The 26,510-nt window shown below is 44.9% G+C and overlaps 1 protein-coding gene across 1 annotated transcript; it reads left to right on the forward strand.

Annotated features, from left to right (window-relative positions):
• Positions 1–809: 809 nt before the first annotated feature.
• On the forward strand, positions 810–24,702 carry ndnf (neuron-derived neurotrophic factor). Its single transcript, XM_072696925.1, has 4 exons — positions 810–1,227; positions 15,227–15,424; positions 18,210–18,334; positions 22,499–24,702. The coding sequence occupies exons 2-4, from the start codon at positions 15,228–15,230 to the stop codon at positions 23,911–23,913; spliced, it is 1,737 nt and encodes a 578-aa protein (XP_072553026.1). The 5' UTR covers positions 810–1,227; position 15,227; the 3' UTR covers positions 23,914–24,702.
• Positions 24,703–26,510: the final 1,808 nt, after the last annotated feature.

The following is a 26,510-nucleotide window of genomic DNA, read 5'->3' on the forward strand; positions in this document are numbered from 1 at the left end:
AAGTTCTCTCGGGTTCTAGAACATTTAAAACACCCTTTTCTTTTGTTGATATATAGTTCTAGAAAGTTCTCCTCTCAGGTTCTAGAACATCGAAAACACCTTTTTCTTTTGCTCATACATGGTTCTAGAAAGTTCTCTCGGGTTCTAGAACATCTAAAACACCCTTTTCTTTTGTTCATACATAGTTGTATATTGCAAGATATGGTTCTAGAACACACTAGAACGTTTTCTAATCAAGAGGCTCTAGAACGCTTCTTTCATTTCATTCATACATAGTTCTAGAACTGTTTCCTGTCCAGGCAGCATTCTAGAACACCTGAAACACCCTTTCATCTCATTCATGCATAGTTCTAGAACGTCTTCCCCTTGGGTTCTAGAACATCTTAAATGCCCCGTTTTCTTGTTCATACAAAGTTCTAAAGTGTTTTTTTTATTTATGTCAAGAGGTTCTAGAACATGTTTTCCTGTGTTCATAAACCTTTTGCCCGTGAATATAAGGTTCTAGACACTTTTTTGTCATCCATAAATATTTCTAGAACTTGTTCCTATCAAGAACGTAGAACGCCCTTTTTCTTTTGATCATACTTTTCTCCCCTTTCACCAGGGCTCTAGAACACTCTTTCCGGTTCTAGCTCGTGCTGTCGCGCGGGTTCTAGAACAAGTTCATTCATAAAGTTCTGGTGTGGGTACAGAGCCGGGCGCGAGCTGGTTTCTGTGGTAACGCTGGAGCTGGAGTGGGCGGGGCAGGCTCGGCGCGCTCCAATAGCAGCGGGCGGCTGGAGAGCAGCGCGCGCTATAGCAGCACGCACGCTGCACTTCACGGGCTTTTTGGAGTCTGGAGAGCAGGCGCGCGACGGAGTGGGGAGAGACATACACATACACAGACTCACGCTCACACACACACACACACACACTCTCTCTCTCACACACACTCTCACACTCGGGCTTGCGCTGCCTTCAGCCTCGGATATTACCGGACTTTGGAGGGAGCGAGCGAGCGAGCGAACTCGGTTCCGCGCGCGCACAGAGCCGTGACAGGACCGTGCAAGTTGTGCTCGAGACTGAGAGGAGCTTCAGACCGGGGGCTGCCTGCTGCTGGATGGCGGAGAGCCGAGCTGAGAGCTGAGAGACACGACAGCCCGAACTTCTCCCCGGGAGGCAGACCGAGCAGCGCGAGCAGACCGAGCGGCGCGAGCTTCCGTTTGTGGGACAGAAGATCAAAGTGAGGTAAACTCCTCGGTTCTGCTGAGTTTCGTGACTTTTGCTGCAGTTTTAACCCGTTTGTGTCCGACTGAGACCTGCTCGGTGGTCAGTGATGAAAGTGTGTCCAGCTGAACTTTGGCTGAATTGATTATTTATTAGTTTTGTTTTTGTAATAATCATTTTTTTCCTGATTTTATCCTCCACTTTTCCTTTTTTTTGTTGTATCTTGCAAAGAATCAGCATCTAAACGTGACCAAATTTAACAAAAATGTGATAAATTACTAATAAAAACTTAATTTATCTTTATATATATTTATTTATTTATTGTTTTTGGTTATTGTGACCTAAAATTCTCCTAATAATAATAATATGATAAATTAACTACACTTATACAGCGCTCCTACAGAGTTTTACCACAAGCAATAGTTACATTTGACCAAAAAGACAAATTTGCATGTCATTTTAATATGTATAAAAGTGCAAACTCTAATATTTATGCAATTAAAATGCCTAACCTTTAATGTTTAGACTGTGTTTGATAGAAATCAGGACTGAAATTTAATAGTAAATCATCTGCAAACATAATCTTAATAATTGCATACATTTTTACTAGGTGTTTTAATATTATAAATCAATTAAAACATGAATATTCAGTCTGTTTCAGCATTTTCTTAAACGTTTAATGTAATTAATGAAGTAAAAACGTGAATATTTTTGATTGCATGCATTGCATTTTTGTTAAATTTAAATTTTAATATGATAATTTTAGTATAAATGTATATATTTTTAATTGCACGCCTTTGTCTTATTTTATATTTGATTAATTTTATTTTAGTATTAAAAAACAAAATCTGTTGTTATTGTTATTAACTGAGTAAAAACGTGCTCAGATCTGCAGGGGTCTCGTGCACAGATGCACCGCTCAGATCAGCTTTACCTGCTCGTGCGTTTCCGTGACCGGGTGTTTTAAAAGCTCGTGAAACGTTTAAAGGAGAAGCGGTGGGCAGTCAGAGGGGAAAGGAGGAGATTGGGGGGGTGAGGTGGTGGGGAGGGTTGTGGGGGGGGGGGCAGACCGGGACTCTCCGAGCACAGAAACGACTCCCTTTGAAACTCGTGCCAGGGCGCGAGGGAAGGGGTTTTCTGCTGCTGCCTCTTCTTCTTCTTCTTCTTCTGCGGTTTTACAAACTTTAAAAGTTAAAGGCTTTCAAACACGTCGGAGCTCGCACGCTCTTTTCATTTAACTCGCGAGCCTGGCCGTGTTTCAGTGTGTGTGTGTGTGTGAGAGAGAGAGAGAGCGCGAGCGATAATAAAGCAGCCCTGCGCTCGAGCGCTTACGGTTCCTCAGCATAGCTAGCTTGCAAAGTTACTTGCAATGATAAACCCCCTCTTACTTACCATAAAAGGATGTTTTCAGGGTTTAGTGTCACATAATCACATGTTTTAGCCAGTTTAGTGTAAAAATAAGCCTTTTTATGAGCTTTTAACACATTAAACACAAGCATTAGCATTAGTTGTAGCGTGCAGGACTGCGAAGATGCTAAACACAGCCACTGGAAATGTCTTAAGCTTTTGACTGTGGCCTGTTTGAGATACTTCTGGTGATACGAGAGCTTCCAATCCACTTGTTTAGGTGCTAGAGATGGTCATTTTTGGTCCAGCTGAACCGGACTTGAAGTGGTCCAGAACTTAAAGAAGCCATATTGGACTTCTTTACAGTGTTGGGTGGAAGGAACCAGCGGTTGCATCTTATTTAAGGATAAAGGTGCAACCCATCTGGTAGTGAACACACACACACACACACACCCAGAGCGGTGGGCAGCCGACTCCAGCGCCCGGGGAGCAGAGAAGGTAAAGGGCCTTGCTCAAGGGCCCAACAGTGGCAGCTTGCCGAGCCCGGGAATCGAACCCACAACCCTGTTATCAACAGCCCGGAGCTCTAACCGCTGAGCCACCACTGCCCAGCACCCAGCACCTCCAGTTAAGTCTGAGGTAGTTTCCTTGGGTGTTTTCAGCCATCATAACATATCGCTATTGCTGTCCAACGACAACCACGTATCTCCATTTCTGTCCATTTTCAGTTTTCTCCATGCTTTGAACCTTGTAGCTGCTTCTGTACATCGTGTAAATTCTTCTGGATGAATGGACCAATAGAAATGCTCTAAATTAGCTGGATTAAACATAGGAAATGATTCTATTATAGAGTTCTTCTCCTGTAAAGTCACCATGGTGGAGATATTTGACCATATAGTCCCCAACAAGGGCCGCCCCCAATATCGGGCCCTCACACGTAGCTTGTATTTCCACCCTAGATGTGCAAGATTACAGCGCTGTTGTTAACGATGTTTAAATCAAGTGATCTTGTGCAGGTAAATGCCTCTCTAAAGCGAGAGCCGACGCTGTGTACATTCATCCAAGCGATTGGGAAAAGAGCGCACCGTGGCCGTTGTTTGGGGACTAACTGACCTTTAGCTGTTGGCCGACTTCAGAGCTTCAGAGTTCCCTCACTTGCTCCTTAAGAAAGTTTGAGTTTTCAGACTTTTCGGAAGCTCTGACACTCTGGAGATGCTAGTGCCGTTCCTGACTCTCCTACGCTAGCCTAAACAAACTCGCCTGTCTGTCAGCAGACCCCCCCCCCCCTCCCCAGTGTTGAGCTCTCTGTGTTAATATGGGTGGTCTGAACTAATCTGAAGGTGCTAATTCAATTGTGAAGGTGTTAATTCCACCCTGTAGGTGCTGCTTCAGAACTGAGATGAGCTTTTGCTGGTTTGGATGGTGCTGAGGCGCGACTCACCAGGAGGGTCTGAGTCAGGCTGGTTAGCCGGCGAGAAAAGAAGAGAAGGATGGCTTGTGGTGGAGAGGCTTTTATGTTGATGATAGCCCCTTTTTTTTTTTCTTTGTGTAAATAAGTAAAAAGAGCGCTCTCTGTCTCTCGCGCACTCTCTCTCTCTGTGGTTTGAAGTCCCATCTGTGGAGAATTTGGTTCCTGCGAGTTTCCCCCTCTCTCCCTTTGAATCCGAACTGAAAAACATTGGGAAGAATGGATAAAGTGTCGCTTGTCGTCGGCCGGCCGCGGGACAGCAGGAGTGAGAGCGAGAGCGGGAGCGAGAGCGGGAGTGAGAGTAGGCTACCGGTGGCTACCTGATCCGTCGACTTAGCGGGAGTGATATTTTCCCCTTCGGTCTTAATGAAAGGCAGACAGAGCAACAAGGGCGAGTTTAAAGAACTGTAGTTAACAGCGAGGCTAAGCCTCACTGCTTCCCCTTCCTGGGAGAGAGAGAGAGAGAGAAAGCGCGAGAGAGAGAAAGAAGGCGCGAGAGGGAGTAGGAGAGAGAATGGATAAGTGGAACAAAAGTGTGAAAATGGGGAAGGTCTGTGTCACATAGCGTATCTAAACCCCGCATTTGCATATGAAAACTGAGGCACTGAAAGAATTCGGCCACTGTTGCAGCGGCCCGTCTGCACGTCCGGCGAGTGTGACAGGCCGCCGAGGGTTATACAGTGTCGGGGGGTCGCGCCGGGTGCCCTTGACGGCCAGGGACCCCAATGTCACGTCCTGTACAGAAGGTACAGAATCAGGGATTTCCCACTAGCCTTCCTTTTCCCCCCTGCTAACCTTCTCTAAATCCACAAACCCCCTCATTTCCATACCTGTTCAGCCCCTAAACGCTGTTGAATATTCCCTCTGGAATGTTCTTTCCCAGCGGGTCCCTTCGGGGGCACACACACACACACACACACACACAAACAGCTAGGGGTTTTCGCCTCACACACTCCTCACACGCTCTCTGAACGGCTCCTCTGTGCTCGCGGGGCCAGTGACACAGAAAAGGCGGTGATTGACTGCTTTCCCACCGCGCCTCCGTCTTAATATGGTGATGTGGGTGGGTGTGTGTGTTGGTGTGTTTAGGGGGGAGCAGAAGACTTTCCCATGTTACATGGGTTTGTTGAGTAATCTGTATGATCTTTCTCCTCCTTATGAGGAGCAGCTATGAAGTGAACTTCTGACAGAACCTCCCTTTAGGCCACGGAAGTTGGGATGGTGTGAACGGCCCTCGCTGAGCTTCGGGAAGGGCTGTCCGGGGACGTTCCAGGATGAAGCACTAGCTGAAGTAAAGTCCGGACAGGGTTAGGTTTACATGTTGCGGGGTTGTACTGTGAAGTGATTTGGATTTTGGGCTAAATTCCAACACAAAAAGGATGAGGCGTCATCCTCTAAACGGGTGGGATTTGAGCCTCAGTTAGCTGGAACACGGCCTCTGCTCTGCTAGCTAACTTATCCAAGCCTAGATGGCCGGCTATGAGTCCAAACCCAGCACCACCGGCCTCTCATTTGACCTTTCTGTTCCTCCCAACCTCCCAGTCGCTCGACGTCGCTCTCTCAGACACCAGTTCTCACCGTCGACACTCATGCCGGTGCTCAGCAGTTAGCCAGCAGCATCGCTCTGGGCTGTCTGGCACTCGGTGAAGCTGTAGCCGAGCTAGCTTAGCGAGTGGCCTTTGAACACCAGTCGCTCGATCGGTGTGATTATCGTCTAAACTAAGACTAGAGTTTGTTCTGTGGTGGGCCCAGACTATCTCGAGGGAGAGTGTATGCATCGCCCTACTCTATCTGCTAGCCAGTGGTCTCACAAAAACCGAAGATCAGCACTACATGCATTGGAGGTCTCCTTGTACCTGATTCCTCTTGATAGCCATGTCTGGCCTCTCAGAATGCTCAGAGCTCTGAGACTGAGAGATCAGCAAGTGAAGGTCACTGATGCTCCACTGAAGCTCCAAATCAGCCGAGAGTGAGAGTGTCTGGTTTATGGCACCTCGTGCATTAATCACACCTTCGATGTTAAGACGTACACACTAATGGCGTTCTCTCTGTGTGAGACCTGTGTCAACAGTCACGTAAGTAACTTCGCCAAACGTCTTCTAAGTTTAGCTTCAGCAAACATCGTTCCCCACGCTTGCCAGGGAGCGCGAGAGCCTGGCAGTCGCTAGCTAATGCTTGTGTGTGTGTCGTTTGGCTGCCCCGGTGCGGCGGTGCCGCTTTGGTTTGGCAGCTAAACAGAGCTCCAGTCCAGGGCTCTTCTGAGCCGCGAAGCATCTCAGAGAATGTGCTTCAGTGGAGAATGTGAGTAGCTGCTTCTGAAGAGCGTGTGACGGAGACTCGTACAGGCATGCTAAGCGCTAATCTTGGACTCTAGAACCTGTGTCTACTGTCCAGGGGCGGCCTTTGAGCCTGTAGTGAGGTCCGGATGCTGGATGATAATCACCACCCCACCTCATCATCCCCCAACTCTCCAGCCCATCCCAAAAGTATTGGATGGAGCACCACCATCCATCATTCCAGAGAACACAGTTCTTCCACTGCTCCACAGCTCAATGCTGCTGGGGGGTCTTTACACCCCTCTAGCCCACGCCTGGCATTAGGCAGCATGGTGCCCATAGGTTCATGTTTACTATCTGCTCCAGAGAGTCCTATTCTATTCTGTTGGCAGCACTTCTTCTCTGCAGGGACTAGACAAGCTGTGAGTGTGAGACTGGGGTTCGATTCCCAGTCTAGGTGACTATGCTGTGCTACACCAATAAGAGTCCTTGGGCAAGACTCTTAAACACTACATTGGCCCTCCTCTGTAATACGAGTAACCTTGTAAGTCGCTCTAGATAAGAGCATCAGCTAAATGCCATAAATGTAATGTAAATGCGTTCATTTGAAGGGGTGTCCACAAACATTTGGACATGTAGTGTATCTAGATTGTATACAGTGGTAGGTTTCAGTGTGAAAACCAACCCCACCCCAGTGTAATGGATACAGGCTTGGTGGGAAAGCCGCCTCAGTCTCCAGCTAAACACTAAACCCAGCCAGTGTCGACCGGGCCTCAGTCTGGAGGCTGAATCACATTAATGCTGATATCGGAGTGTTGATTTTTTTGTTGTTCCTTGCTGTTAAATGACCTCCATCTGGACAGAAGGGGGTCACCGCAGTTAGACCTGCAGGGACCAGGGCATTAAAAGCCCAATTTGAAAAATGTCCTCTTTGTAATGGCTGTTTTTTTTGCAGTCAGATATGCAGGACTTGATTTGCGCAGCTGGACCGATGTAATTGTCCTACAGGGATCAAGGGGACAATTGTACTTACACACACAGTGTACATAAGTAGACACTATGTGTGTCCAAATGTTTGAGGACACCCTTTCTAACGAATGCATTCAGCTACTTTAAGCTGCACCCATTGCTGCTGATACAGATGTGCAAATGCTAGTATTGCCAATAGAATAGGACTCTCTGGAGCAGATCAACATTAACCTATTGGCACCATGCTGCCTAATGCCAGGTTTGGGGCTAGTAGAGGGGTATGAAGCCCCCCAGCAGAGTTGAGCTGTGGAGCAGTGGAAAAACCGTGTTCTCTGGAATGATGGATGGTGGAGCTCCAATTCTTTTGTCATGAGGCGTGGTGATCACCCAACACCCTGCCTTGGCTGCACTAATGCTCTTGTAGCTGAATGCAATCAAATCCTCACAGCAGTGCTCCTCTAAAATCTAGTAGGCTTTTTCCTGGGACAGTAGAGACAGTTACTCCAACAAAAGCTGGATGAATTCGCTAAATATGCTTGATTTTGGAGGAAAAGATGAGCAGGCGTCCCAATACTTTTGTCCTTCTATATATTTTTATATATATATATAGAGAGAGAGAAAGAGAAAGAGAGAGAAGGGGGGTGCACACATATTACATATACAGATAGAAAGACATAAAAATAAGCACACACACTGGTCACTGCACACACACACACACACACGCACACATGCAGACATTACTGACGACTGCTTTCTGCTGTTGCCGCCGTGATTGACACGTGGAAACCGCTGTACAGAGGCTGTGTGTTTCCACACCGTTGGTGCTGCTTCTGTGCATTTAACATACATGTGCTACTCATCTGTGACTGAGTGTGTGTGTGTGACTGAGTGTGTGTGTGTGTGACTGAGTGTGTGTGTGCGCGCACAAATGCACTCTGCGCTGGCAACCTGCTGCTATAACCATACAGTCCAATTCACTGCCTGAGCTGATTGAGCTGTGAAGGATGGCTCTCTGCACATTAACACCTTCCACACCCCCTCCATCACCTCGCTGATCGACTGATTAAGCACATGATTGATCAGAGCTGATTGATTTCCGTCACCTTTTCATCGATTAACACTTTTCACACTTTTTTTGTCCCTCTCAAGAACCCATTCCATGGAGCTGACTGATGGCTGGTGGCTGATTGTGAGCTTGTGGGTTCTTTGTTTAGGCTTCATGCACACACACACACACACACACACTCAGATGCTCGGCGGAGGAAAATATTGTGCTTTTAATTGCGTTCTGATGGTGAGGTCTATTTTTAGTAGAACGCGGCTTAATGGGGGAAAATCACACCATTGGGAGAGGAGAGCAATCCGTCATTTTCCCAGCGCTCGCCGGGTTTCCGAAAGCAGCTGGTGCCGAGGAGCTGTTGGTCCATACACTTGTTTTCTTTGATGATTGTCAAGATCACAGAAAGGGGCTTAGGGGGAGAGTTATGACTCGGAATTAGTCAAATAGTCGACTTTTCGCTTCCATTTGGCTTGTGATCATGTGATCAAGTGATTAAGAGCAGTTTGAATACGCTCGCACAAACAATCCAAGGCCCGTTATTATCCTCAAAGACTTTAAACTGTTTGGAATTATCCCCTCTGCCCCCAGCCGGCGACACAACCTGCACCCTCACCAATCACAGCGGTGGTCAATTCATCACTCGCCCTCGTTTTTTTTTGTTGTTGTTGCTGTTTTAATAACTAAGTTACAGTCATTGTAAAATCGACGGACGTAACATAACGGAAGTAAATAAATAAATAAATAAATAAATACATTCGACGCAGCAGCAAAACAAAGTTGACACGATTGCGGCCGGCCCTGCCTTCCAATTATCCCTCACTCAAATTATGATCAGACGTTCTCCTCGGCTCTAATTAGACATTAAGCGTTATTTGTTCCAGATGGGACTGTTTTGAAGTTCTATTTTAGCACGAGAACGCTGCTCCTCGCTGTGGGAAAAGCAACAACATCCGCGGGAACCTGCTTCAGAGCGCCGGTGCCCTCCTGATCTTTGAGACCAGTGCGTACGGCTCATGTTCTAGTACCTAGAGTTCTAAGGAACCAGAACTGCACGCCAGCATACCGTCCATTATTTATTTATTTATTTATATTATTTATTTTTAACCCATTTTTCTGTTTGTAGCTTCCCCTAGCGCTAGCTCCCTATTCCAATGCTCCCGACACCAGGAGGGTAAGGCCTTAGCACTCTCCAGTGTAAAGCCAGTCACTGCAGCTCTTTTCCAAATGCTGTCACCAACAAATCGGAGGAAAGCGGCAGGTCTTCAGCGCCACCAGCTAACAGACACCTGTGCTGGCCAACATCGCTTTAAGAGTAACGAGGGGAAAGAGAGCGGCCGTCTAGCCAAGCATAGAGAGCACAGCCAGTTGTGCTCTCCTGGACTCCGGCTGCTGATGGCAAAGAGTCCTACATGGCTCGAGGTTTAAACTCTCACTTCTCTGTTACAGATAGTGGTTATTTTATATGGCATCATTGAAAGAACCATTTGAAGCAGTGGTTGTGATCTGATGGGGTGGACTGCTTCAGCCTTGGGCTGTATCTGTGTCTCTGGTTAATCCGACTGCAGTCAGATTGCTGTCCGATTGAGCAGTAATTATTACTGGGGTTTGGGTTGCACCGGGAGGGGTTTGGGTTGTGGACTGCATCTTGGAGAAAGACGCATGTGTTTACACTGATATAAGATGTGGCTGCAATGCGTCTCAGATCAGACCGCCTCCTGAAGTGGTTTTTGAGGGATGGGATTTGTATGTGCTTTAGATGAGTGTTGGGTGCGTTCACATTTGCAGGCTTCATAATCCTGATACTCCAGACTTTAAGATTTTAACAGTATGATAAAGGTCTCAGAAAATAGCACGGTTTTACAGGATCACATACACAGTATTTTACTTCTTTTTCTTCTTATCATCATCATTATTATTATTATGATTACTATTATTATTATTATTATTAATATGATTAATATTATTATTATTATAATCAGAAAAATGACCCTTAAAGGAATGAAAACTGAAGATTTTTTAATTAAACAAAAGCTTTATTATATATACAAATTTTTGATACATTTTGTAATGGACATATATGTAAATAATTAAAAAATGTAATTAAAAATAAATAAATAAATAAGAAACTATTTTGTAACTAATCTAATAATAATAAATAATGCTTATTTTCTCTATGGATTAATCTGCTGATTATTTTCTCCATTAATCGATTAACTGGTTTATATATTATAATATTTATATTTTTTTAAACTCTCAGATTGGTGGGATTCTCTGTTCGGGTGCATTTTTTAATACCGATATTAAGCACATGTAAACACCGTGATAACCATCAGTTTACATATCATGGTAAACCTTAAGCCAGTATATAGCTGCAGCCCTACTCAAGACACATGGAGTGACCAAATGTAAACAGGGTAAACAGAGATTTTTAGATACACCTCTAGACAAAGTACCCAGGTATGCATGGACGGAGACTAGGCCTATATCGATAATCACGATAATCAACTTGTCGTACAATATAGGAACATGATTTCAATGATTTTTGCTGACCTAAAAATCACCCATGGTGTTCACTTAGCGGGGAAATCCCATTAATGTGCATGAGCCGGTAAGTCACCTTGTTTAAAAACAGTGGTTTTATTTTATTTATGAATTATTTATTTATGATATTTAAGCATCTTTTATATTCAAATTCCAAAGTCTGAATATTCATAATAATTAAAAGTGAATTGCCTTTTAAAAGCATCAAATTGCATTATTATACTATTGTGATATATAATGATATAAGCATTAAATCAGTGGCATAACATTACAGTAATATCGTTTATCGTAACTATTTCTGGGACGATATCTCATCAAAAAAAAAAAAATCTCATCCTAATTGGGCCTTAGTTCTTAGTGGTGAATCGGCAATGGAAGTTGTTGAAGCTTAGCATTAATTTGGGGAACCTGGCTCCAGTGTAAATTAAGATTTTCACTACTTAATTATCATGTTTTGTTAATTCAATTCAGAGCGATGGTTTGTGTACATTTGGAAATCGCGCAGGAAGGAAGTGGGACAAGAACAAGAGCTGGGCAGGGAGTGATAGCAGGAGGCGAAACAAAGCAAGACAAAGCCTGAATAAGGAAGGTCTAGCTAGAATAGGGGTGAAAGACAGAGAGGGGATGAGAAGGGAGAGGTGGGGGTGGAAGAGGGGTCATTAAAAGGACACCCGCTCTCGCTCTTTCTCTCTTTCTCTCCTGCAGTAAAATGGCAGTAAAGTATCGGGCTAATCTGCCATCATTAGCCTGATTATATCAGCAGGGACTGGGAAGGCCTTCCCATCAGCTTCGATCAATGAGGTTCAATCAATAGGCAGAGGATGTGATCTGACCTCCACTCTGGAGTGACACCGAGCAGTGATGCATGCTGGGTAATGGCCGGTGGGAATAATGGAGTCCTGGGCGGACGAGTCCATGGCTAGTTGAAGAGTTAGCAGGGTTGATCCCACACTTGGTCAGTGCGCTTTCCCAGATCTGTCAACTGCTCTAGCATTTTCCGGCCTCCGGAACGAGATGTAGCGGATAGTTAGCTGCAGTGACGTTGCCACATAAGGGTGCGGTGGTCAGTGGCGAATAGAAGAGCAACTTCAGACCTCCTTCAGAGGGCCACTGATGGGTTAGTCTCTGAACAGGTAGGGCTACAGCCATGCACAACTGATAGGAAGCTATCAGAACTGCTCTAATCACAACTGATACATGTTTAAAAATGGTAGCTGATGGAATCACTGATTAGTTTGCCTTCTCCTTTATTGAATTTTCATGAATTTCACTTAAAATGTACAAGGGATACCAGTGAATTGGGATCTGGGCAGATCCAGGCGTATTTTAATGGTTAGTATTGCCTATTTTAAGCAATTTCAAGCTCGATCCAGTCCTAATCCTTTGTTTTTACCGCTGTGTTCCAGCAGAGCACACTCTGGCGCCCTCTAGGTGCTGTTAACAGGCATGACTCCCAACCTGTGGCAGTGAGGAACATTCTCAGTTCTCAGTCTCGAGTTTAGAGCCTATAGTGTGGTACTATTTTACAGTGGAACATAAGAACGTCACGTAATAAGTGTGGTTCTAGAGTTTTGACTGGGTATAAGATGCTTTTCTGCTAGGCATCTGTCTATTTTTTTGTGTTTTTGGTCATGGCGCCTAAATTAATTGGGGAAATACACTCCCAGTACTTGTTAGATGAGTTAGGGAGTTGTGGATCATCCAACGCCTCTGAATAACCTCTAAATCTCTGAATGCAATCAAATCCTCACAGCAATGCTCTCCAATATCTAGTAGAAGGCCTTCTTCCCTGGACAGTAGAGACAGTCACTCCAACAAAAGCAGGATCGACTCTTTTCAATCCCCTTGATTTCGGAAGAAACAATGAAAGGAGCAGGCGTCCCAATACTTCTGTCAATATAGTGTACTTGGATGGTGCATTTTAGCCTCCCATAGATTATCTATGACGTTCAGATTGTTCACAAACCACGCTCTGAGGAAAGCGCCGGATCCCCGGCCAGCATCACAGTGGGAGTGATATGGGGAGAGAGCACCATCTACCCACCCAGAGCGATGGCTGTGGCCAGTCGTGCTCTCTCAGGCTCCAGCTGCCGATGGCGAAGCAGCATGACCCAGGATTCGACCTCGCGAACCTCAGGGCATAGTGTCAGGTTCTTGCTTAGCGCTGACCCTCTCTATTCCCACTGTATTTTCTTCTTAAAGTGCACAAGGGTTTACTGATACCAGCTGCCCGCTGACTTCCATTATAAGGTTTCAGTTTTCAGCTCTTATGTAAGTACAGAAAATGCCATCACTGTTACTGTGGGTGGTGATGGACTGTACGCTACGGAGGCTACCAGCACAGATTAAGCCGAGAAGCTCTGAAGTATTCCTTTAATCAGTGGGTTTAGAGGAGCGTAGATCAGCGAGGCTGGAAATTTGCAATGTTTTGGACCAGAATTGAAGAACGTGACACACACTTTCTGAGCATGTGTTCTGTTAGCACAGCGATAAGATCTTCACACTGTCGGAGCACACGCCAGACGGTCCAACGTCGGCTGGGCTGGCTCTGGAACGGCCCGGAAAAAAGGGAACTGACATGACAAATGAAGTAGTTAGGGCGACCCAAACGTTCCAGAACAAATACAAACAGCCACATGTGCTTCACATCTGTCTGTGTGTGTGTGTATATGTGTGTGTGTGTGTGTGTGTTAGATAACGATAAAGAGCCTCATTTATAGATAATTAGTGAGTTAGAGAGAATTATTTTGGGACTCATCAGCACAGGAATAGTGTTATCCCACCTGTGTGCGTGAAGCACCGTGTGTATGGGTCCTGGTGTGTGTTTTTAAAGGGCAGAAGTATTTGCACACCATCAGATATTAAATGCAACTGTACAGCTGCAGCTGCAGCCACTGTGTTCAGATCAGCAGAGCATCAAAGCACCAGTGAATCACCGCACAGGTCAGCCTGCACCGGACGGCTCTCTTGAAGTGGACCGAGCGTATTTGTTTGACTAGTGTGGGAGCGTGACTTTACAGCCCACTCGCCGACCACCTGAGCTTCTCAAATGATTATTTTAACCTGGACAGCAATCAGTGCACAGCACGCGGAGGAGCCGACCAGGTGCATGCTGACCCCACAGGACATGGTGCAGATTTGCATTACAAAGGGGTCGCTAATACGGGTTCAGTGTTATGCAGCCTCCCGTTAAGCCTAAAGTCATTATAGATTTGCTTCACATGTGATTTACAGTTAATATTTAAAAAAAAATGTAATTACATAAATGCATGATTTATTAAACCCTAGGCTTATTTTTGAGTTTTAAGTACTTGTTATTTAGTAACAATAAGTTATTATGCAAATGCTGTGAATTATTAAGTACCATGAATATGAGTATGCTGATAAGAAATGTTATTTGAGGGTAAGGAATTGAGGAATGGGCCCATGTAAGGGCCACCCGAGTGCTTAAAGGGTTAAACTGTTGCATAATAAATAATTCAATTAGTCATTCAGAAGGTTGATTCAGAATTTATGATTGAATTCCCACTTATTTCAACATATACAGAATGTGGAGAATATGTAAAGTACATGTAAAATATGAAATGTTAATGTAAAAATACAGTGCAGAATGAAAAGCAAAAGTAAATGTAAAAGTTAAGTGTAAAAATGCAGTGTAAATGTAAAATGTAAAAATACAGCAATAAAAAGTGAAATGTAAAAATACACTGTAAAAGTAAAACAAAACATATAGTGTAAAAGTAAAATAAAAAATACAGTGTAAAAGAAAAGTGTAAAAATACAGCATAAAAGTAAAATGTAAAAATACAGTGTAAAAGTAAAATGTAAAAATACAGTGTAAAAGTAAAATAAAAAATACAGCACAAAGAAAAGTGTAAAATTACAGCATAAAGAAAAGTGTAAAATTACAGCACAAAATAAAGTGTAAAAATACAGTGTAAAAGTAAAAAAATACAGTGTAAAAGAAAAATGTAAACAGAGTGTAAAAGTAGATGAAAAACGTAAAAATTCAATGTAAAAGTAACATGTGAAAATACAGTGTAAAATCTGAAAATACAAGTAAATGTAAAAAATCCATTATAAAAAGGAAAAAGTAAAGAATACAAAAATAAAATGCTCATATAAACCTAAAAGTAAAAAAAGTCAAAGTAAAAACTAAAATGTTGTAAAAAAGCCGTTACATTTAAATCATAATAAAATATTCTTTTTCTTACAGACACTAAAGGTGGTGTTGGGTGAAAGTGTATGATCTTGACTTTTGGCAGAAATGCTCCACTTTAGGGAGCCACATCCAAGAGAATCAGTGTTGTTAACGTCCCCTAACACTCACGCTGTTTCTCTCTCCTCTCTCTCTGGCAGGATGAGGCCGATGATTGGCTGGTGTGGGCTGGGTGGGCTCCTGGTGTTGGCGCTGGCTGTGGTGGGGCAGAAGTTGCCCACTCGTGATGAAGGCCTGTTTCAGATGCAGATCCGGGATAAGGCCCTGTTCCACGACTCGTCTGTCATCCCTGACGGGGCGGAGATCAGTGGATACCTGTTTAGGGACACTCCCAAGAGGTACGCACATACACACACACACACACACACATGTATTTGTTACCATCAGAAATTATATAAATGGTTACAAAATGTTTATGGGTTGGTTCATTGGGGTACAACAGTTACCTCTCAAAACCACAAGGGGGGTGCTAAATTACCCCCTATCTTAGAGTGTAAGAGTGAATGGGTGTGTGGTACCTTACAATGGACTGGCACCCTTTTCGGGGGTAGTTCTGTCTTGCACCCAATTATTCTAGGCTGGTTCTGGACCCACTAGTACTCAAATCAGGCTCCCGAGTGGCATAGCCATCTAAGCGCTAGGTCAATTACCGGTGACGCCACAGCTACACTCTTAAAAACAAAGGTGCTAGAGAAGGTTCCTTGAGCGATGCAGTAGAAGAACCACAGCTCCTCAAAAAAAACGTAGTAGCCTCACCCGCTCTGGGTGGGTAGGATGGACCTCCCTCGTCCCAGATCACTCATTGCCATGCTAACCGGTGTGGGTGTCTGTTAACCGTTACTTGTGACTTGGAGGAAGCACATGCTAGCCTTCACCCTCCCAGCACTGGAGGCATCATGTAATAGAGGTGTCCCAGCCCAGTGGGGGTTAGTAGGATTGCACATTCCAGAGATAAGGCTTTTATATGTGCCCTTCCCTCACCATTAAAGCCATACATATCTCCTAAATCATGTGTCGTAGGAGGACAGAGCCTCACTTAGCATGTAGCTGTCTGGATATGTTTCTGCTAATGGAGAATATGGAATCTATTAGAGCCAACGCGCAGCCGGCGAGGGCACGCGGAGGCATGCATTATGGATGAGATGCTGGGAAACACGCGAGTGTGTTTATGAGTGTGAGCGTTTGAAGGAGAAGCTCTTTTGATGAAGAAGTGTTCGGAGGAACAGGTGGCTCTAACGAAAGAGGACAGCCGCATTCCTTACCAGTCCGCCCGCTCACCCTCACACAGGCTCAGGTTTGGGGAAACGGGGAAGGGGTTGTTTCGGAGAGGGTCAGCGCAATCCTGCATGAATTAATCAACTTGCAGAACACATGTGGCCTCGTTCCCACAGTCTGGGGCTTCCACACGCTCAGCTTTCCAGTGTTACTCCGTTCTGCTGGAGGAGCCTCCTTCACTTCCACACAGGTCGTGTTTGTTTGGTTTGGTCGACACTTCCACCTCCTTGTTTTTTCTGTCGGCCTCGCTAATAAATCTTCCCACGTGTTTGTTTTAAGCTGCTAATGAAGCAATAATCATACAAAGTGAACCCCTTGTGTTTCTTAATTAGCTTATGATACGGATCAGCGCAATGTCTAGTGATATCATGTGGCAACTCAACAGGCATATGCTAGCTGGGTGAACTCAGATCCGGGATAATTAGGCAAACATTGCAAAAAAAAAAAAAGGCCAGAACCAGGAGGGTGTAGGTTCAAAATGCCAGCTATAGCTTCCCTGAAAAGCTAATGTTTTTAACAACAAATGAAAGTAAGTGAGGCAGCAAAATAACCAATGTCTTTTAAGGGGATTAATAAAGTATAGCTTATCTTAAAGTCTTAAAGTTATGTTGCTAACAGTTAATCAAAGTGAATCGCCGCAAAATAGCATCAAACTAGGTGGTGGCTACTAGCTTCTATTCATTAGCCACGTTTTCATGTGAGTTCGAGATGAAAAATTGGTAGATTAGCAACAATAGCAAAGAAAATGACATAACCAGAAGGTTGTAGGTTCAAATTCCAGTAGTGATTGGGTAGCGGATCAATAAATGCTAATGTTGCTAACAACCGGTGAAAGTCAATAGCCACCAAATAGCATCAAACTAGCTGGCGGCTACTAGCTTTTACTCATTAGACACATTTTCATGTAAGTTCGGGATGGAAACCTGGTTTACATGTAGATAATTTGGCAACAATAGCAAAGAAAATTACATAACCGGAAGGTTGTAGGTTCAAATTCCAGTACTGATTGGGTAGCGGATCAATAAGCTATAGTTTCACATAAATGCTAATGTTGCTAGTGAAACCAGTGAAAGTCAATAGCCACCAAATAGCATCAAACTAACTGGCGGCTACTTGCTTTTATTCATTTGCCACATTTTCATGTGGGTTTTGGGATGAGAACCTAGTATCCATGTAAATAGATAGGTTGTGGGTTCAAATTCCAGCACTAATTGGGTACAACTGGGCAGAAACACTGTTAACAACACTGCTAGTAACACTGTGGTACTCCTAGACCTGGCATAGGCAAGCAGCAAAATGACCAATGCCCTTTAAGGGGGATCAATAAAGGAAAGCTTACCTTAAAAAAGCTAATGCTGCTAGCAGTTAATAAAAGTGAATAGCCTCCAAATAACACCATACTAGCTGGTAGCTACTAGCTTTCATTCATTAGACACATTTTCATTTGAGTTTGGGATGAAAACTTGGGTTTTATGTAGATAATTTGGCAACAATAGCAAAGAAAATGACATAACCGGAAGGTTGTAGGTTCAAATTCCAGTACTGATTGGGTAGCGGATCAAGCTATAAGCTATAGTTTCACATAAATGCTAATGTTGCTAACAACAAATGAAAGTTAATAGCCCTCCAATTAGCGTCATACTAACTGGTGGCTAATAGCACCCATTCATTTTCACATAAATAAACACAGAAAAAAACACAGTGCATCCAACAACAAGGACAGCATGGAGCTTCTTTTCCTCAGTGGAAGATGAGGGGTGGGGTCACAGGGTCTAGTTTGGGGGCTATTCCACTCTATTATTAAAGGAACAGTCAGAGATGGTTCTGAAGCTGGTTCTGTTTTTGCAGGTACTATTTCGTGGTAGAGGAAGACAACACACCGCTGTCTGTGACGGTGACGCCGTGTGACGCTCCTCTGGAGTGGAGGCTGACGCTGCAAGAGCTGCCAGAAGACGCCAGCGGAGAGGGATCAGGTAAATTACACAGCTCCACTCCTCCAGCTGGTCCAGAACCAGCTGCTGTCTGATTTTCTAAACATTTAATTTACAGAAATATTCGAGAAATAATAATAAACGATAGGCAGTTCTATAACGTAGTTATGATATTGGCACTGGTGCACTGTAGTCGAGTAATACAGGCCGAGTAACACCTGAAGAGCTTCGGTCAGAGTGTTTTCTCAGCCAATCAGATCGCAGGGTCAGAATTAACTAATGAAATAATTAGAAATAATAATTTACATGGTTTTGTTACATTTTCATCTTGTTTCCAGTCTGAATTGACAAATCTGGCCTTTTCTGCTTGTGCTGAGATCAAATATGACGATAATTAAAAAATTATTAATTTAATAATTTGTTAATTAATAAAATGTATTTATTTTCATCTAAAGAAAATTGGCATGCAGTGAATGGCAATTGAAATGTCATGTTATGGTAACAAAGACTGCATACCGTCGCTGTGATGCGAAAACCTCATATCACCACAATGGCATTGTGGAGCATTTCTATTGGTCCGTTCATCGTAAAATTTGAATACAACGTATAATACAGCAACTGCCAGATTCACATTATGTCAAAAGTTTGAAAACGCCCAAAATGAAGATACAAGGTTTTTGTGTGGCAGTGATTAAAAACACATACTCTGCTCAGATGTTTTTTTTAATGTATCTAGAACCTAAAAATGTGAAACTTTCAAAATACTGCAACTTTAATAGTGTTTTTAAATTTAAATGTAATTTTAACTATTTTTTAATCAGAGTTTTCTTGAAGTGGAGCTTATAATAAATAGTTCGCTTATAGCACATAAGACAGTTATATGTTATCATAAGCTTTTAAAAAAGCAGGTCGAGTGAGTTTTAATAAACCCCCCTAAACAGCATGTCACCCCCACCAGGTTATACAGGAGTCCCTGTTGTTATGAGTAATACACCTCAGTGTGTGATAAGCCTTGCTGGGTTATTTTATTTTTAATTTACAGTTCAGAATAATACAATATGAAATACTATATTAATATACCCCGACTGTACCCCAAAAAATACACACAGCAGAAGCCAGGCTGCTTCAAACTAGAGATCAGGGTAAAAAAGGCTGTATTCCTTTAATTCCTCTATAACACCGAACCCACCTGATGAATCCACACTAACGGGGGCTGACCAACAAGTCTGCGATGTGTTTTCTCAACCAACCAAAGGAGCTGAAGAGCATCTCCCGGAGAGTGAAAATAGCCCTGGATTGATTTATGAAAACAGATGAAAGGTTACATGAATAAGAGCTCGCATGTGAAGTGAAGAACCTGGAAACTGCGTAAATATTTGTTGTCTGAGCGGTGGTGGGAACGAGTCACGCGCCGGTTGGCCTTTTCCAGCGCGGTCAATCGCTAGGGTGTGTATGTGTGTGTACGTACGTGTGTTCTTCCCGGGGTGACCACTCTTGACGTGCTGATGAACCGCATCTGACGTCCACAGTCTGGAAGCCAGTGAGGTGGAGAGCGAAAACTGAGAGAGAGAGAGAGAGATACAGAGAGAGAGATACAGAGAGAGAGAGAGAGAGAAAGAGAGAGAGAGAGAGAGAGGGACTCTTAGGAGTCCTTCCTATGTCCTAATCTAATTCCAGCAAAAAGGGGTCACTCCCCCCCTTCCTTTCCCCTACCACCCTTGTCAAGGAAAAGTCATCACTCCTGCTCGGCCTGGCTGTTCTTTTCCTTTTGGTCCAGCCTCTCGCTTTTCTCACTCTTGTCTTCTCACCACTGCCCCCGTTCCTGCTCCTCCTGCATCTGGAGAGGATCTGCAAAACACAAAAATTCACTGAAGCCCCCTCCAAAACCATTCCCAGTCCCATAGCCCACCACATAGCAAATATGTAGGGTAGTGGGGTCATTTAGAGAGGCATATAGACAGAAAGCACAGAAGTGAGTGAGATTATCAGTCATTCCAAACATAATACACGATCAGCCATAACATTAACACCACTGCCAAATACTGTGCAGGCCCTCCTCTAAAAAAAAAAAAAGAGCCGCCAGAATAGCTGTGACTCGTCGAGACTCCACAAGACCTCAGGAGATCAACCAAGCAGTTAGCAGCAGTATTATTAAGAGTAAGTGGAAGCCGCGTTCAGGAACCTCAGCAAGCAAAGTGCCACCGAGGGTCAGACCACGTAAAGTTACAGAGCGGGGTTGGGGCCAGGGTCGGGGCCGAGCGCTGAGCTCAGAGCTCATAGTGCAGAAAAGTCTCCAGACCTGCTGTTAGAGCTGCGAAGGAGCACCAACTCCATGTTTAGAATGGGATGTCAGTACGGTTAATATATGTGTCCCAATACTTTTGTCCATATACTATATGTGTATATAGTGTGTATATAGAGAAGTGGTGGCTCAACGGTTAAAGCTCCGGGCTATTGATGACAGGGTTGTGGGTTCGATACCCAGGCTCGGCCAGCTGCCACTGTCGGGCCCCTTGAGCAAGGCCCTTCACCCTCTACAGGTAGAAGCCAAAGCTGACCCACTCACACTTAACCAAGAGCTACCAGGCTAGCTGTATGGAGTGTATCTGCATTTTTGCACATGCCATAAAATATATATATATAATATAATTTTAATATTTAAAATAAATATTAAAATTTGATCAAATATTAAAAAATAAATAAATATTAAAATAACGCAGAAATGTGCACTAGGTAATGCATTGTAGGTCTTTTCACGCAGAAAAGCAGGGGTGCAACCATGTAGCTTTCAAACGGGCACTGTTAGATGCTCGCATATAGAGTACCTACATCATTTAGAACAATCAGAACAAGCTCTGTGGTATTTTTCATGGTCGTACTATTTGTGGTTTTTGGACCTGAATGGGTTACAGTCGAGCAGTTCTATCGGTCAGATGATATATCGGCTCCCCTAATGTCATGAGACTTCGTGGCTGTATGTGATGGGGGTCTATGTGTACAGTAATGCGTCCCAGGCATCAAGCTCCCCCTGGCCAGTCTGACGAACAGCAGAACCCTCATCACTCACTCTCGCTGTAATCCACTGATTGGTTGCTTACAAAGGAGTCCTGATTTTACAGAAACTGTAAAACCCCCCCTCTTGGTTTTCCCGATGTTCTGGCTTGGCTGAGGAAGAGTCACTCCCCATGCTTCTCACAGTTGGCAGTGCGTGTTGGCAGAGTGTATCCAGTGATAAAACACAGGCCCTTCCAAGCAAGCCCTTTCGGGGCAGAAGAGGATTCACACTAATGACAGATAAGGTTCGCTTACAAGCAGGAATTTGAGAGCCGTCGAGGCTCCAAGATTGGATCTGAACAAGAAACTGGAACTTAGCAGTAAGCCCCAGTGCTGTGACTCAGCTCTGGAAAGTATTCCTGTGTACACAGCGCTTACTGTACACTGTAAACATAGCGAAATATGCACGAATCTGCACAAGCCCTGGGTGTCCGTACATCATCCACGAGCTTTTTGCCGTATTTGTGGAACGCCTCCAGAGGCAGCGGCGTCTTTGAGCGCGACGGCTCTCTCTCTCTCCGGTTGACAAACAAAATATTATGCTTTCGCGCTGGGCTGGAAGGAGAGGGCCCGAACGGGGACTGCCGGCCAGCGAGGCTACAAGGCACCTCTGTGTGGAGTACAGTGGCTTTGTGGGGAAGGCAGAGTGAACGAGGGGCTGTGATGTCGGGCGATGTTTGGAGAGAAAACACTTCAGCTAGTGCCGCCGAAGGATAATCGTCTGCTAGGGCCCGTCGGGACGGTCGCGGTGACCTCACCAGGACCAGCGTACTAAAACGCTGAGCACTCCATTAAGCTGCAGGTTGCTTAGCCTGGCTGCTAATTGGGGTCTGGTGAAGGAGGGAAGGAAAACAAACAAGTAAAGGGGGGGAAAAGCAAGGGTTTGGGGTCAAGAGTGGAAGTGCATCATTATTGCATTGACTAGGTGGATTAGTTGGAAGCTGAATGCCTCAAAAAAGTGGATTTCCCGAATTGTTATGAATAGCTTCCTCAGTCTGTTTGTCAATTTCACCATGCTTAGGTAAAGCCCTTTATGATTATATATGATGTCCCAGCCAGCCATGTGTGTAGGCCATCTTGTCAGCCATTGCTTGAGGTTTGGGTGTAATTCCTCCAAATCCTAATCCCTGGGCGTGTTTGTATGTTGTACAGGAGAACCAGAACCTCTAGAGCAGCAGAAGCAGCAAGTCACGGCCAGCGAAGGCACCGAGCTCTTCTCCTACAAAGGCAACGATGTGGAATCCTTCGTGTCCACCAGCTCGCCATCCGGCCTCTACCAGCTGGAGATCCTCTCCACGGAGAAGGACAGCAACTTCAAAATCTACGCGACGACCACCCCGGAATCTGACCAACCTTACCCCGAGCTGCCTTACGATCCTCGGGTGGACGTGACCGCCCTGGGCCGCACCACCGTCACCCTGGCCTGGAAGCCCACGCCTACGGGATCGTTGATGGGCCAGCCTGTGCAGTACTGCGTGGTCATCAACAAGGAGCACAACTTCAAGAGCCTGTGCGCCGCTGAGGCCAAGATGGGAATGGACGACGTCTTCATGGCTGCGCCCAAGCCTGGCCGGGACTTCAGCCCGTTCGACTTCGCCCACTTCGGCTTCGTCCCGTCCGAGAACGACTTCCTCAAGGACCGCTCTCTGGCCACCAACCGGGCGCTGGGCGGCAAGCTGTCTCGCCCCTACGTCCCCAAGCCCAGGGTCTCTTCGGACATCCGAAAGATTTGCATCGGCAACAAGAACATCTTCACCATCTCAGACCTGAAGCCGGACACGCAGTACTACTTTGACGTGTTCGCTGTCAACACGGCCACCAACACCAGCACGGCCTACGTGGGCACCTTCGCCCGCACCAAGCAGGAAGCCGAGCAGAAGACGGTGGAGCTGAAGGACGGCAAAGTGGCGGACGTTTTCATCAAGCGGAAGGGGAGCAAGTTCCTGCGCTTCGCCCCCGTCTCCTCACATCAGCGGGTGACCCTCTACGTGCACGCTTGCCTGGACGCCGTGCAGCTGCAGGTGCGCCGAGACGGCAAGCTCCTCCTCTCGCAGAACGTGGAGGGCGTCAGGCAGTTCCAGCTGCGCGGGAAACCCAAAGCCAAGTACTTGATCCGTCTCCGGGGGTCCCGCAAGGGTGCCTCTACGCTGAAGGTGCTGGCCAGCACGCGCCAGGGCGCCAAACAGCCCTTCCCTTCCTTGCCCGAGGACACGCGCATCAAGGCCTTCGACAAGCTCCGCACTTGCACCTCCGTCACGGTGGCGTGGCTCGGCACGCAGGAGAGGAACAAGTACTGCGTGTACCGGCGCCAGGTCGACGAGGGCTATGGGGAGGAGCAGCGGCGCCGGGAGCAGAACCAGTGCGCCGGGCCTCAGAGCCGCCGCAAGTCCGAGAAGGTGCTCTGCAAGTACTTCCACAGCGCCAACCCGCAGAAGGCTGTCACCACGGAGACTGTCGGCGGGCTGGAGCCCGGCAAGAGCTACCTGCTGGATGTTTATGCGGTGGGCCACAGCGGCCACTCGGTCAAGTACCAGAGCAAACTGGTGAAAACGAGGAAGTACTGCTAAACGAAAAGAAAGAGATGATTAAGCGAAAAATGCAAAAACACAAAAACAGACTCTGCACAGAAGTAAATATATTATATATATAATGAGAAAAAAGAAGTTTATTTAACTGGAAGTGATATTCTACTAAGTTTTTTTTTGCAGACTGACTACTTGGTGCACCCCGTCAGCTCTGGGTGGCAGAGACTGAACTGCTTCTTCTTTAGAGAGAGATAGCCTCCTGTAAATGTCTCATAGCGAGTCCCGCTAACGAGCCGAGACCACCGCCCTCTGCTGGAGAGGCGTCTTTCCGTTTCGGCTGCGGCGCGAGAACTGCGTTAATCCGTCTTCGTCCCTCCGTTGCTGACCCCTTTACAGAGATACCTACTGCCTCCCCATCTGCTCTCTCTGACTGAGTACTCATGTACGACGTGTTTAGGAAAGGTTCTTAAATTATTTTACACCTTAATGTTTTCGTTTCGTTATTTGAACTGTTACCTTGTGTTTTTTTGGTTCGTTATCGGCTATGGTTATTTCTGATATGGCAAAAAGGCAAAAAAAAAAAAAACGTTGTAAAATGATCTGACAAAGTTCGGGCAGTTGTTGAGGCGTCACATGACCACCCTAAATCCCCCCCACCCCCACAATCCCAATACCTTTTTTTTTGTCTGTGTATTATCTCATTCTGTGAGTGAATTGGTCTGGGATTCTGTAAATGTGCTCTTTCTCTGTGTCTGCTCTGCCTGTCCCATGTACAGAGTGCTTCTGCCAATATTCATGTACATAAAACCCTAAATATAGAGGCCAGTAATCCCCTGGTGTGGCTCCTGGTGTTGTGTTTCTCAGCAGGGATAATCGCTCGCTCATAAAGTGGCCCGTGGATGGGGATCGGCAGCCGTGTCCTCTAAAGCCATGCCCGGGTCGCTGTTCTTGGATGATGGTAGAACATATTGGGAAGTTTTGAAAAGCACATGCATATATTAAACACACACACACACACACTTTCACACACTCGCAAGCACGCCTGTACCGCCAACAGCGGCCTGGTAAGCAAGGCAGGGCATGCGACTTAATGCCTCCCCTGGCTTAATGTAACCTCCATTACCAGGTGACAATATCGCCTGGACAAGCACGGCCTTGGCGAAAGAACGCGCCCGCCCATTTAGGGGAAGGGGCCTCGTCTCAGGCGTGAGCCCACCTCCTTCTAACGAATCGAATAACCCCAGAATCATGATGCAGCAGGATTTACTGCCTCCCCCGTCCCCCTTCACCCCTACCAACCCGACCCAACCTGCTCAATTCCTTCCGCGGTGGAACTGTAGCGAATCCAGATGCCGCGTCTGGAACTGTCGCGACCAGGCTTACTGACACGACCTATACACGACGTTCCCCGCCAACCTGCTCAAACCAGGCTTTGGGGTTCTCCATTTGTTTAAAGGATCTGCAGAGTGGCGTGCTCTCGCGCAACAAACAGCCTGAGTCATGGAGACCTCGCATTCACAATTAGATCCACGTGTGTGCAGAAACACATTCGCTCAAATGAACGGTGACATGCAAGCCCACAAGGGACCATATGATGGGACACTGAACCCCCCCCCCCACCCCACCCCCGGTAGTTTAAAGTAGTTATTAGATACTAATTAATATCATCAAATTTAATTGTGCAGCACTTTTTACAATTGACGTTGTTGAAAGCAGCTGTACAGGAATCCGGTAGAAGTTCATAGTAGAGCTCTACTAATTACTAAGTAGTAGTAATTATTTAGTACCTACTAATTTAGTATCTACTATTTTTGCAATACCAAGGAATTACTACTGCCTTTAAAAATAATTACTTTAAATCTACTTATTCCGTTTCCACTAATTATTCAGTACATACTGAACAACTATGTATTTATTAAGTATGAATTATTCAGTACATACTGAACAACTATGAATGTATTAAGTACGAATTATTCAGTATCCACTAATTATAGTAATTCAGCATCTTCTGATTATTCTGTATCTAACAGTAATTGTTAAGTATGTGCCAATTCAGTATTACTTATTAAGTATTTTAAGGATTTACCCACTACCTACTAATTATTCACAAATGATTAATTATTCAGTACCTACCAATTATTTTGAATTTTCTTGTTATAGAGTATCCACTAATTATTCGGTACCTACTAATTTATGACTTATTCAATAAGTACTAATTATTCTAAATCTACTTGTTATCCCATACGTACTAATTATTCAGTATCCACTAATTATTCAGTACCTACTGACTAACTATGTATTCAATAAGTACTAATTATTCAGTATCTACTAATTATACTAATTTAGCATCTACAGATGTTTCAATAAGTTGTAATTGTTTGGTATCTACTAATTCAGTGTTACTAATTAAGTATCCACCATTTTTTTAGTACTTAGTACTTAGTACCCACTACCTACTAATTATAAAAAAAGATTCATTATTCGAAACCTACCAATTATTTTGAATCTACTTTAGTATCCACTAATCTACTTTATTCAATAAGTACTTATTATTCAGTATCCACTATTCAGTACCTACCGACTTTATTCAATAAGTACTAATCATTAATCATTCAGTACCCCCTAGTTATTCAGTATCT

Source organism: Salminus brasiliensis, chromosome 14 (genome assembly GCF_030463535.1).
Source record: "Salminus brasiliensis chromosome 14, fSalBra1.hap2, whole genome shotgun sequence".
In the NCBI taxonomy this organism is placed as follows: domain Eukaryota; kingdom Metazoa; phylum Chordata; class Actinopteri; order Characiformes; family Bryconidae; genus Salminus; species Salminus brasiliensis.